This window comes from Cimex lectularius, unplaced genomic scaffold, assembly GCF_000648675.2.
Source record: "Cimex lectularius strain Harlan isolate CLEC.00 unplaced genomic scaffold, Clec_2.1 scaffold20, whole genome shotgun sequence".
NCBI lineage: Eukaryota > Metazoa > Arthropoda > Insecta > Hemiptera > Cimicidae > Cimex > Cimex lectularius.
Window position 1 is genome coordinate 1,463,960 of NW_019392641.1, and position 14,508 is coordinate 1,478,467.

At 35.6% G+C, this 14,508-nt stretch overlaps 2 protein-coding genes across 3 annotated transcripts in view; one reads left to right on the forward strand and one right to left on the reverse strand.

Moving 5' to 3' along the window:
• The window catches only part of LOC106661487 (acetylcholine receptor subunit alpha-like), a 356,838-nt gene that overhangs the window by 87,590 nt on the left and 254,740 nt on the right, over positions 1 to 14,508 (forward strand). The gene's annotated exons all lie outside the window — the stretch shown is intronic.
• LOC106661488 lies at positions 1,403 to 4,331 on the reverse strand. Its single transcript, XM_014384929.1, has 2 exons — positions 4,058 to 4,331; positions 1,403 to 1,985 (listed from the first exon to the last, which is right to left on the reverse strand). The coding sequence occupies exon 2, from the start codon at positions 1,924 to 1,926 to the stop codon at positions 1,420 to 1,422; it is 507 nt and encodes a 168-aa protein (XP_014240415.1). The 5' UTR covers positions 1,927 to 1,985; positions 4,058 to 4,331; the 3' UTR covers positions 1,403 to 1,419.

Here is a 14,508-nt window from a genome sequence, read left to right on the forward strand (position 1 = left end):
TGTTATTGTTTACGTAAAACGAGGAAAAAAATAAGTCTGAAAATTTTGGATTTCAAATAATCTTATAAACTGTAACTGTTATCTTTGAATATTGGAATAGGTGGCCGATCCATAAGCTACATGCTATACATAAGCTACCCTTACATACTAACAGGTTTGAGTTGGTATATGTATATCGAAAGTTTTGATATTTGGTAATTCACTAATTTTCGTGGTCCGCTTGACCAATTAATATCATTCAATTAATTAAGGTTTCTAGTTGAGATAAAAAAGTCAGTGTCGCGAGCGGGATTCGAACCCACGACCTTCGGCTTGATACGCTGTTACTCTCCTCGATCCACTCGGGCACTAACTTCCCATCTCAAAAAAATTCAAAAGGTGGAGTTGAGATGGGAAGTTAGTGCCCGAGTGGATGGATCACGATAGATCAAGTGGTAGAGTAGCGTCGTATCAAGCCGAAGGTCGTGGGTTCGAATTCCGCTCGAGACACTGACTTTTTTATCTCAACTAAAAACCTCAATTAATTGAATGGTAATTTTGATTGTCGGTCGAGTAGCTAATAAAGCATTTTAAATCATTTGTTGAGTGTCTGTTTTTTAATCGTGTGTGGATTCCAAGTTAGTCTTCTATCAAAATAGTTAACTTTGTCGATTGAGGAACAGGTTCATTGTGTAAGTATCTACTAGGACAAATCTAACGACGGAGTGTGAAGGTGATATGTTCTGACTTTGAGGGGTTAAACCTTATTTTCCAAAGATTGCTCTATTTTTCAATTGTTGATATGTGGTTTTGTAAAATATGTGAGGCTTGTGTAGAAGAGGGATGACTTGTTAATATGGCGGAGTCTACTGCGTATATGGCGGTAAGTGCTTTCTCATTTGTGGGAATAGCAGAACTAAAAATTGTGTACAGCAAAGGAGCGAGCATTGACCCGTGTAACACACCTGCAAGCACTACTTCCATCCCAAAAGTATTCTTACCCTCGTATACTGCGAAAAATCTCTCGTTAAGGTATGATTATATAATCATATAATGGCCTGCTGTAAAAATAATTTTAATTGTATTTATACTTTGTCGAAGGCCTGAGAAACATGTAGAAACACTCCTATCGTTTACAGTTTCTGCTCAAAACATGAGGTAATGAAATCTGTAACCCGGTGAAGTTGATGAGTGGAGGAATGGTGGATTCGAAAGCCAAATTTATGGTCTGGTAAGATGTTGATTGAAGTAGCAATTTTTTTGTTAATTGATTTGTCGAATAATTTAGTAGCACCGAGTAACAAACTAATAGGACGATAAGAAGAAGGGGAATTTTTATAGGTCTTTGCGATTGTTAAATTAATAAATGAATACATTTTTAAAGGAAATAGGTGATTTTATTCTTCAAAAATAACAGACTGCAAAAGACGAAAATTATCTTTATTTGGCCTTTTCGGCTGGCGGTTTCCTTCTTACAGGACGCGCACATAGAGGTACGTCACTTTTGAACGAGATGACCGAGGAGTCGGCGGTCAACATCCCGCTATCGCTTTTATCTAATTTAGAAGCATCTTTGGGGAGTTTGGGAAGAGTGGCCAGGATGCAGTAAATCGGCGGCAAGTAGACGTGGTTGGGTTTCGGCTTCGGGGCGGAACGGGGTTTGGAATTCTGGGATATGGCTGCCATACGGTGCGAGAAGTCCCGGAAAATGGGAACCGGGAGGGGGCATCGCTTTCCGTAGTTCTCGGGGTACTTGAAAGGTCGAGTCTTCTCCTTGGTGCTGATGACAGTGGTTGACCTCTTCGGCGAGTGCCGAGAGCCGCTAGACCTTGACCCCTTTATCTTAGATTTACTCCCTTTCTTTTTAAATTCTTTATGAGGTGATTTTCCTCTTTTCGCGGTGTCCCCTTGTTTGGAAAGACGTTGGCTCCCACTGACGTTATCCATTTTCCGTCTATATTTAGTTTCTTACCAATTACTGCTGTGTTCAATTTTGTCTTTTCGGTCTGCAAATAAAAGAAAAATCTCGTAAACAAAATTAATTGGATAATAGAATATTACATCATTAAAATGCACTGATGGAAAGCCTTATCTTCTTTTGGATTAACTAAATGTAAGATTTTGTTTTTGATGTTTTTTTTTATATAGTCTTTACGCCATTTGATCAAATCCTAGTCCGTTTAACCCTACTGTTTTTGATTGTCAGATGCGTTTGGGTAATTTGTTGGTTAGTTATTTCCTTAATTGTATAAGATAAATCATTTGAGAATTTAATGAACCTTAATATTCTACGTGCACTACTGGCTAAAGATTCAATTTTCCACAGTTATATATCTTGTGTAACGAAACCAACACCTAAGAAAACGAAAACAAGAAGCTCAGATTATTTGGGTAAGAAAAATATTGGGATTAAACACCAAAAGCTATGGCTATACACTCGAGTTGTTTAACGAATTTTCACACACAGGTCGATTGTGTTGGACCAAGTACTGCTAAGGCGATCAAATTTAATCGGTCTAACAAGCCCTAGAACTACTGGAGCAATGAGAACAATCGGAGCTTTGGAACTATTTACGAAACCTTCTAACGCTACACATACTCATTCGAGGAGAAGCGAAAGCAACTACTCATAAACTCCTAAAAGCTGGGCCATGTTAATAAACAGCTAAAGCTAAGGAAGAAGTAGACTGCAACCAGACTACTAGGTATGCTAACTGATGTCTCTACTGCCAAAGTCAACTTTAACAGCTACAAATTAATTACATCACTCCAGAAAGGGAAGACTTGTCACAAGAATGGCCTTGAAGGCCAGTTCGTTTTGGTACACTGACAGCTCCAAAAACATGAAATGCAAGTGTCCTAGGAATAAATCCGAAGACTGGACTGACAAGAAACCTGGATATGTATGGGTTTTCAGTTCAAAATTATAACAGTAGAACACTGGGGCAGGGATTTAAAAATACTTTAGAGAAAATATCTCTTAGAATACTACTCTGACACTCAGGTAGCTCTTAAAATTTGAACCTAATGCGAGGTGAAGTCAAAATGTTTCTGGAGTTGCATGAAATCTTTGGCCGTTGTCATTAGCAAATAAATGGGTTCCCGGGCACTCAGAGTAACAAGCCAGACTAATACGTGCCAAGGATGAAGCCGATATGAATACTTCTGGCCCTGAACCGTACTTTGGCCTAGTAGCTTTCCACAAAAAGTCGTAATGATTCTAAATTTTTGGTAGATTAACACCCCCAGGTTTGAAACACGTGTACAGATACATAGAAGGATCCCATGTAAAATTCACAGGAGATTTACAGCGAATCAAAATAAAAGTCGGATTATGGTAAGTATCCTACTGGAGACTATATTCAAGACATGTACGAAAAGATGAAAAATCTATTTCATTCATACACAATTAAAAATTAATTTTTTAAATTACTTATTATGGCAAGGTTAGGACGTTCGACTCGTATTATCACGCCGGTATTGGGTTAGAATCCCGGCAGAACCCGTGGAATTTTAGTTGGTCCAACATAAATATAAAATGTACATTACTTACGTAACATGAATCCATCTGGACTTTAAATATTTATCGTGAAAGAGGAAATTTCACACGAAATAAAAATCCCGACTCCCCGGGCACGGGATAAACTGGGATATTCAGATTCAATATTTTATCGGTTATCTTCAATAAAGGGGCAGAGAATCCCAACCTCGACCAACGCAGTTTGTGTCAACATTTGTGCGCATTACAGCGCAATACAACGATGATCTAGTACAGTGCTGTTAAATATGCGTCTAGATTAATTGTCGAGAAGTTCCCTCGTTACAACTAATACTATTGTTTGCAAATCCTGGCGATGTTTATATAAAACGATACGTTCCTTATCGTTTGTATGCTTCACTGGGCTGACTAAACGCTCGGTTATTAAGAAAAGCATGTATCTGTATCTTTGTTAGTAGGAGAATGACAAAAATCCTCGGCATTTAGAATGCCGTACGTAAATAACAAACGTCGGATATAAATTACACGATAACTTCTGTCTGATAGGCTCAGTTATTTGGTTTGATTCAAAATTATTACCTTTTGCTAACCGTTATTTTTCATCGTCCATTATTCATTTTATAACTGCTATCTTGAATCTTGTTTCAACGTGGAATTTTGAATGTTTCCCTACTGGAAACTTGTTACCTACACTTGTTTTGATAGCCATGTGTTTTTTAAAATTTATTGTGGCCAGTCTGGCAATATAGGACACTCGTGGCAGTTAGCCCTCGTATGAAATTTTGATATCTTTTCCGTTCACTTTGACTGTGTGCACCACGTGGTCAACATTCATATTACAATAAACCAGACAGCTGTTGAATTATTCATTTCGTGAAAAACAATTGGGAGATGGTCGGTTGAAATAGTCTCATATTTGGTCTAAAGCAAATAAACTGATGAGTTATTGATATGACTTTTGCTGCCGTGACGTGCCTTTTTTTTTACGTGTCATTTTGACACTACACGAAGGGCTTCCGGACGTCAAGTTTTATTTGATTCTATTCATTTCTCTGTTTTCACGTTTGCGTTTTTATAGCCTAAGAACGCAATGCACGGATTCTGAAGGAAATCTTAAAACAGTCACTTCGTGCCAGAGTTTATTATAAATGATTTAAAAGTAAAACCCGATTTTATCAAACACTTCAAACTATTGATGAAATCTCTCTCTTTCTCTCTTCTTTCTCTTCCTCAGCGCGCACACAAACACACACAACCGTTTATAAATCTGTTTATAATTACAGTCTATGACTAATTGTTTTGAGGTACAACATAATTTTCACCTCAGAACTCAGACTCCGGACTGGGTGATTACATCTGACTTTCGGACTCAGATTTTGACTCTGACTACGAATCTCATTAGAGATCGGCTTTCGTTCTAAAGTCAACTCACTAACTTTAACCTCTACATCTCTGATGAAGAGCTCTGAACCCTTCCCAGGGTCAGACTACTCAGCTAGGAGCGGCCTGGGATAATGGTAGATCCCTGGTTTTGTACTGTTAAAATTAATTACTCTCTTCGTTCTCTTCCTCCTTTTTTCTCTTTCTCTCATACTCTTTACCCTCTTTTTCTTCTTCATCACACATATGCACGCACAATATTGCTTGCAGGAACAATTAAAACTTCGGAACTTCCAGTCGTACAAGGTTGTGGTATCTCCAGTCGATTCCATGATCCTAAAATTCAGATATGTTGAAAAATTTGAAATCACGATAAAAATGATAGAATAGATTCAAAAATAGAAATAGATTCAAAGATAGAAATGAATCCCCGTTAATTCTGACTATATCCGGTTTACAAATGAAATTGAATTTAGTTAAACGCGTTTTGACTTTGCGCCATCTTCAGTGAGGAATTATATATTGCAGTTAGTATATATCTATCTAGGAAGAAAAAGAAAGAACGTAATATGCTCTCTGTTGTTGCGAACGCTAAGAAGGCTTAGATTCTTACACTCCTGGGTGAAAAGTCTGAGCATTAAGGACATACGTGTCACCTATACAAAACTTTGGAATCTGAAAAAAAGCTGTAAGCTTAACAGATCTCTAGACAGAGATGGACAAAAGACCAGTAGTGGTTGCGTAACATTAAAGCTATTAATTGGTTATATGTTGTCTATAATTTTTCCTATAATCTTAAGTAAATTGTTTAGTTTTTTTTAATAATGTGCAGAAACAGACATACACTTATTATGGTTTTTGTACCCTTGATTGTCGACCTAAGCCAAAATGTAATTTTGGAGAAGCAAGGCTGTAATTTGAACAGCAATTTTTTTTACTTATTGGTTTTGTTATAGACGCCATAATGTGTTTCATTTAAAGTACTTAATCCCTGAGTTATTTGAACGAATGTCTCTTCTACGATGTACTAAACGGATGAAAGGGAAATGCCACGAGTTCATAAGTCATGCGGAGCTCAAGTCGTTGGAATGAAGAAAGCTTAAAGAAGATATATCGCGCCGGAAAGAATTTAATTTGCTAGCCCATCATTGTCGCGAATGAGGAAGATTTAGCGTCGTTTCAAACCTTCTTTTTTGAAAAACGAGAGAATGATTGGACGATGCGGAAAGGAACAGTGCAAAGAATAAAAATACCGAGAGTTGATTGCTCTCCGGGTCTGAAGAGGGGCTGGTAACAAGGTTCTTTACCTGACGGTTTATGGGATTGTTCGGGGGGATAGGCATCGTCGGGGGATGTGTTCGCGGGGGTGGAAAATGTTCCGGGTCTCCGGCCCCCGCGCCGGTACGTCAGCCTCTCTTACTCGAGTTTCATCCTTCCCCGCGCCAATCTCGAAGGTGAGGGGTTCGAGGAGACGAGATTATGCCAGGATTTTAGTATGCATGGCCTAGTTTCGCCAATAGCGGCGCCCCCTCTTGTTTCATTCCGCGATCCTCGCACACACAAGGACCTCGTTTCGCCCCGGGTTATTCTCGACTCCGAAATCTTCCCTTCGATCCAGCCCATTTTCTCAGTGAGGTGGCTGAGGTTTAAGCACTTTTGCAATTGAAAATTATTTTTCTGAAAACGATTTTTTCGATGTGCCAGCAGCCTTGATGAAAAAAGATATTTTCTGAAAAGTGATTTTTCAAATATATTGAATGTATAACCTACATTTTATATAATATCAAATAATATAACGAGATTATGCTTAGTGCAAGTGCTTAATGGGAGGGACTTATTTTGAAAAAAAAGTGGCAATTAAAAACTTAATGCCATGCAATATTCATAAAGGTGATGTGCGAGTGCGGGCCTCCATGAACAGGCTACAAATCAGAAAGAGATTTTTCTTCAGGCTAAAATTTGCGGAATTATATTTTTATTAATTTTCTAAGCTGAATTCAAACTTACCCCTGAATACGCCAAAATTCGGATGGCAATGTTTGTGATTAAAAGCGAGACCAGGCCGACCTGGAGATTGGAACCAATCAACATACTCAATCTGTGTATAAACAAATAAAAATGGTTACCAGAGTATTTAAGCCGGTAAATAAATATGTAACGCTGTTCTTATAACGTTGATATTGGATTTTCTTGGTGTAATAATTGCCCAAGTTCTGGTGTAAAAACAGAGTTTCGTGACTTTATTCGCCAAGGTTAAAATTTGTATGTTTGCTGAGTAAACGGCCTCTTTTCACATAATTTCTAATTGTAATTTTTCAAAGATATCTTTTGCCGCAGTTTCGTTTGACGTTTGAAATTATTTCGCCAGTTTCCGAGCGAGGAAAGTATTATTTCTACAATGGCTTACGTGATCTCGAGACACGAAGGGCTATTAATTGCTTTCCCGTGAACTGTACTTCCTTTTGCTTTTCCCTTGACCGGAAAATAGTAGAGAATTTTTATATAACCGAAATTTGAGGTGAAGTCGGACAAATGTTTCTGTAAACTGTATTAGATGTATGGACTTAGTATAAAATAACGAAAATCTGGATCTCGCATGGTCTGGATGACAAAAAAATTGAATTGTTATCTGCCAAGCTTTCTACCTATTTTAAGGTAAAAATATGAGGGCACACGTTACAGTCTTTGGCAATTTTGGTTCTGAGTCGAAAGAAATTTGACATCATGTATTAAAAACTTAATTATGTCAATTTGTAGACTTCTTTATGATTGTTCTGGTCTGATGATGACCTTAAAATAAGTCGCAAGTTTGGCAGATAATTAATTTTTTCCCGGAAATTGTTTACGTTTTTTTAATTAGCTTAATAGAGAAAATGAGCTCTCGATTGTATGAACTTTCAATTAATTGATTATAGAATGATTGATAATTAATTAATTCATTATAGGATGAAATAATTGCATTTTATCAATGATTACAAGTTACAATTAAAAACAAGAAACAAAAAGCATAATTATTCAGAAATCGTGAGATGCGGTCTGGCGTGATGTAGGTTTCAGAAAAACATTTTCTTTATCGTGCCAATGTTACGATCTTTATTGAGATCATCTTCAGGGCTTCAATAAAGATCGAAACATTGGCACGATAAAGAAAATGTTTTTCTGAAACCTACATCACACCAGACCGCATCCCACGATTTCTGAATAATCATCGATTAACGGTCACAACAAAGCATAATGATGCATGTTGAAATAAAGACCATTTATTATGACTGAAAGAAACTATTTCAAAATAAAAAAGTTTTTTAATTGTCGTACTCACGGTGATTATATCACCATCGTTTTCATACGAACTGTACTAACTTTAAAGTTTAGATTAATTACTTTTTCTAACACGTTCGGATATGACCATATTAAAAATTCCAATGAAATAACACTTCTTATGTTAAATATAATTTTTACAATTAATTAAGGTTTTTAGTTGAGATAAAAAAGTCGGTGTAACGAGTGGGATTCGAACCCATGACCTTCGGCTTGATACGCCGCTACTCTACCGCTTGATCTATCGTGACCTCGATCCACTAGAACATTTTCCATCTCAACCCCACCATTTGAATTTTCCGAGTGGATCGAAGTCACGATAGATCAAGTGGTAGAGTAGCGGCGTACATAGCCGAAGGTCCGTGGGTTCGAATCCCGCTCGTGACACTGACTTTTTTATCTCAGTTAAAAACATTAATTAATTGAAAAATATTAATTGGTCAAGCAGACCACGAAAACTAGTGAATTTAATAAGTTTTACAATTCTTGTGATTATGATTTAACTGAAAGATCAAAAATTTAACGATTTCGTGATAGGCGATTTATCTCTATTTTCATTTAGAAATAATCACCTTTAGAAAAAAACGTAAGCAGTAGTTGTTAAACTTTTTGTTGCGATATAATTGTTTTCTAATTTTTTGCACTGTTTTTTGTGAGTTAAATTTGTGTTTTTATTTTATGTACTTTGGTATCTATCCTCGCTGTTTTGGGCTTGACAAGGAAACAACGCAAAACAACAGATTGCCAGTATTCACTTAGAAAGGAAAAGAAACAAAATAACAATTTTATTCGACAAACTCGGAATAATAACAGCACTTAGGACCAATAATAAAGCAGGTAAAGGTTTATACATCGACCAGCTAGACAATAACGTTGTTTATGTCATCAAACGCCCGTGCTGACACAAATATATTTGACCGACTGGAAGATAATTAAAAGATCGATTAAGAAAACATTTCAAATACTTCCAAACTCTTAGTAAATCACGATGACGAACCAAACACAATATCAGCAAAATGACTAATGTACAATGAGAAAAGAACGAAAACGTAACTTAATTTGATAAAATTGAATTGAAATTTTTTGCGATTTTATTTATGTGATTTACGTTTTTTATGTGTTTTATCCTTCTTTTATTTTGGTCGTTTTTTGATCATTTTGGTCCCACCTATTGTTACAGTTTTGGTCAGAACTATAAATCTCATCATGTTTTACAAAACATCACGTACAGAGTAAAAAACGTACAAACTGACTTAATACAGACGAAAACATAACCTCCTAGAGAACTTAGAAATATCCAAACAAATAACATTCAAAGATGGTAAATCTAATATAACACGAAACGTTAAAAAATGTCATTAAAACAAACAAAACAAATAAGCCAAAAAACTAAGTCCATCGAACATCGATCCCAACCTAACAGCAACTTCCGTAGAAACAACTGTCTGAATCCCATGGTATATCAGAACCTACACGAACAATTAAACAGAAACTCAAACGGTTCCTCACTGAAGTTGGCGCAAAACCGATACTAATAATATCAAAAACCCGTGAGTGATAACGGATCCAATGACTAACACACCACACCCACCATCGACATATTTTTGTTCTGTTCAAACTTACAATTCAGTATATCATTTATCGCCGAAAATTGATCCTGATTACACGATATTTGAAAAATGGCAAAAATGAGGGAAAATTCGAAAGGTAGGTTGAAGTGGGAAGTTGTCCGAGTGGATCGACGTCCCAATAGCTCAAGTGGTAGAGCAATGGCCGAAGGTCGTGGGTTCGAATCCCGCTAGTGACACTAATTTTTCATTTCAACAAATACCTTACATAAAGATTAATTAACTGAAAGAATTTATTTGGTCAATCGGACCACGGAATATAATGGATTATATTATGTTTTATTCAATTATCTTCCGTGTTAGATTTGCCCTTGTTACTCATTTTTTTATAAAGAAAATATTAAAATTAGCAAGTGTAAACTTTGAACTAATACTCTCACGATCAGAAATTGATGTCTTAGAAGAATATACTGAACTACTAGCAATTTTTGACTCGCAATTTATTATACACTATCGAAGCGTACTCAATAGTTAGAAAATCTCGACTTTGGATTTGGTGTGGAAGAAATGCAGCAGAAAGATAATGCGAGATAGATTACTAGAAAAAAACAGTCAGTGAAGAGATTGTTACGCAAAGAAAAATAAAAAAGTAACTTGATTTATTCACCGAAATTTTGAAAAAACCCCGGAATCTCCTCATTTTGAGAAAGCTTTTTTAAAAAAATTTAGCTATGTACCCTTTTAAACCGTAACCATAGAGTTTGTTAAGAATTCCAAATCTCCAGGTCGTATCGTATGCTTTTTCCAGGTCGAAGAAGACAGCCAAAGCATGCTCTCTCTCTCTCTCTCTCTCTCTCTCTCTCTCTCTCTCTAAGAATATGTTCTGAATAGCACTTTCTAGGAGCGCTACATGATCTTCAGAGTAAAAGTGCTTTTTAAGCCCAGCCTGGTATTAACCGTACAGACCTTTTTTCTTAATAAACCAATTTAACTTTTTGTTAACTATGGTTTCCAATGTCTTGCGAAACATGGTGTTAGAGAAATAGGTCTGTAATTTTCTGGGAGGCTAGGATCTTTACCTAGCTTAGCAATGGTTGTCACGACCGACTCCCTCAATTTTCAGGATAATATCCCGCACCCTATATTTCATTAAATAACTCCAAAAGCTTTACTTTTCCTTCTGGAGATAGATTTTTAATCATGTGATTTCATCACTTCCCAGAGAAGATTCCTTTGCCGGACTTAGAACATGATACAGTTCAGCTAAAGAAGAGTGTTTCAAACTTCTTCTTCATCAGTTGCACAAGTAAAATCGTCTTCCTGCTTTATCCACGTGAAACGCTCCGAATACCAGGTTGGATATAGAAACAGATTCAAAATGACGAGCTATACGCTCAGCAATTAGAAACGGTTCTGTTATGACCATGTCTTCTGCACGAAGTATTGGCATAATTGGGGGTTTTCTTTTGCCCAAATTTGCCCTGATTTATCCGAGGATTCCATACGTGGTGTTAAATTGGAAATGAAATACTTTAGTTTCATTAGTCTTTTGAAGTTAACAATTTGTACAAGTCATTTTCTGTAAATAAATGTATGGCTCCTTAGTTTTTTGTGTGTAAGAACATGTAGAGAAATGGCAAAAACGTGCTTAGTAATGAAAAAAACTTGTTTTAAAAAGACATATCAATATTGATCAAATACAATATATTTATGAGGAGATTTAACAAGTAAATAATTTCGAACTTTTAGATTGTTTATTATGTTCAAAATTAGTTCCATTTCCAGCAGAAATAATAAAAATATCAACATATCCATTTTGTTAGGCTGCCTTTAGTATTTGACGAAATGTTTCCAGTCGGGCAATTAAAAATGGTAATGGCCGGCCCCATTAAGGGCGAGACTTTGCGTCCGAAAAGCCTTTCCATGTAATTACGTTTAAAAATTCCATCGACACGAGGTGCAGTATTATTTAAACAGTTTCAAAACACTCTTCGTCCCACCGCCCCTCTTCCACCAGACCTCGAATGGTAAAAGTATTAAATTTATAAATAATTGTTGTCGGGCCACTGAAAAGCTTTACTCTTTGAATATAGATTGCGTCTTAACGAAAAGAGATTTCTCTACCGCTGGATGCGCCAATGACGGAGTAATGGAGAAAGGAAATGGAGGAAAACGCCTCGATTATTACCAGCTTATTAAAATGGTTTTAAATTGTTCCCAGGCCAATTCGGTGTTTAACTTTCTCACTGAGCCCACACAATTGGCTTTTAACGTTGAATTTGTGTCGGCTCGGAAAAACTACAGTTTATTTTTAATTTGTAAATAGAGTTTGAATGACATTAAATTTTATGTACATAGTTTTTGAGAGATATTGTAGATGGTCAATAAGCCTAATACTAGCCGTATTTCTGTTGTATAAAATTTAGCCAAATTTGGATGGCTTTTAAACATTACCTTTTTAACTTTTAAGGCAATAAAGTTTTTTAGGATGTTAAAAATTAACCAATTTACAAGAAAAAACATATCAAAATAATAAATTAACATGTTATTAAGTTTTATATACATACATATATAAGAATTCAAAAACACCTTTCACACAAGTTAATAAAGACATATTCACAAGCACACGCATCTACACATCGTACGCAAACATTTACAAACACCACATTCACAACCAACAACTTTCACATGCTTACATTCGCAAGCACATATTAAAAACAAGTGTCAATTTTTATTATTTATTGTTAATAGTTTTGTGTTTTCCGTATTAAATATAGTATCTTGATGAATGAACCGTTTTTTTAACCCACGACCGAGATCTCTCTTGTCCCCATAAAGGAAGAGTTGGATATAAAAAAAAACAAAGAATGAGAAAGAGAGATTAATTAAGATCTTTTATTCGTATTATATTTTTTTAAAATGAATTTTCAATTCTTTTCGTAAAACAGTAGCACTGCAGGAGATATCTGCATAAATCCCTTAATATGCGAATATGTTAAAGAATAATGAATAAATCTTTCAGCACTACTTGCATCATTCAATTTTTTCTGGTCAAATATTAGTGGCTCAAAAATGTTAAATTATTTTTTGTAACGTTCTCCCGAAAATCTCTCATCGCCTGGTTATCATCAAATTCTCTTTTGGAGCAGTAAGCCAAGTTAAAGGGGGGGGTGTTACGTTAAGCGCTTTTATAAATTCGGTAATTCCCCAGCCCAGCTATAACGGAATTTTTTTTAAATAAAAAATTATTTCAATACTCGCAATTTAAACACAAACGTGATGAGTATGGAAATGGGAAACAAGGCATTAATATGCATGCATTCAACCTTCCGCGCATTCGCAAATTTCTATATCGATGATGTAGTTAACGGGGTTTCAGTACATTCAGAACGTTCTCTTATTTCAAACTGCCGAAACGAAAAAATTAACAGAGCCAAAAATCAAAATTGCTCACATTAAAATTGTGTAAATCAATTAAAAAAATAAGTACTCTTTTCTAATCTAGACTGTGAAAGGGATATTTTACTTAATTTTGCTCACTTTTCGGTATTCTTAAGTATCAGTACTGGTACATTTTCTTCCCTTTGAGACGATGAACATCTAGTCTTTCTTACAATAATAACAGTGGATGTTTTGTGGTTAAATCTGAGTTCATCGCTTGGCCCTCTGCTTTTTTTAAATTCTTTCACGCGTATTCTGTTTTAAACTTCAGCCATTTGGGCGTCTCTATCTGGTTATTGACTGTACTTTTATATGTACGCCAAGTCCTAAAATGCTAGCCTCTCGTTTGTACTTCAGGTTGTATTACAGAATATACACAAAACATACAATACATAAAATTACTACGCTATATAAATAAATGTCTGGGCACCTTCACTCCCCCAGAGTACTCGATATTCCTCGAGGCCGGGTCGAACCCATTCCCTTTTCTCTTACACCTTACTTTTATCTCCAGAAGTCACACGCTCACCCCTACAATAACAATAATAAAGTTATAATTTACGACATTTTTAATTCGCTTCAATGTACTCTGCTGAGAATTTGTTATTATTATACCTGAATGTGAGGTGATTAGTGACCGTTATTCGATGATTATGTGTACACAGAAAACAGACAAACACTTTGAGTGAGTAGAAATACTTTGATTGAATATAAAAAATATATTTTAGATTGTATAAATTCACTTTTTTCCACATGCTACATGTACTTTTTAAATTTAAACAATGTTTGTAAATCCCAGGCCCTGAAGATGATCTTAATAAAGATCGAAACGTTGGCACAATAAAGAAAATGTTTTTCTAAAACCAACGTCACACCAGACCGCACCTCACGATTTCTGAATAAATATTTATTTAAATTTGAAACAATAATCATAGTTGATAATTAATTAGCAATCAATTAAACCTCCAACTCTATAATCCCGCTGGTAATAATCTATTTTGAAGGGAGGTCTATTTTACCACTTTCATTTCCTTTCGTGGTCGAGTCTTTTTTCTGTAATGTACCTACCTCCTAGCTATTTTCTCAGTTTTAAGTGGTTTAGTCGCCTTGTTTGTGTTGTTATAAACTGCGTGTAAATGTGTAAGGGTGGGTTCGTACGTATGTGTCTATGGATCTATTGAACTTGTCCAATTTCTAACACAGTTCACAAACAGAAAATTGGACGTCAGATGGACTATTGGATTTCAGATAAAATTAAAATGCTATTTTATAGTAATGATGAATTAAATAATCCAAAAATACTTGTATTTACAAATGTGAACT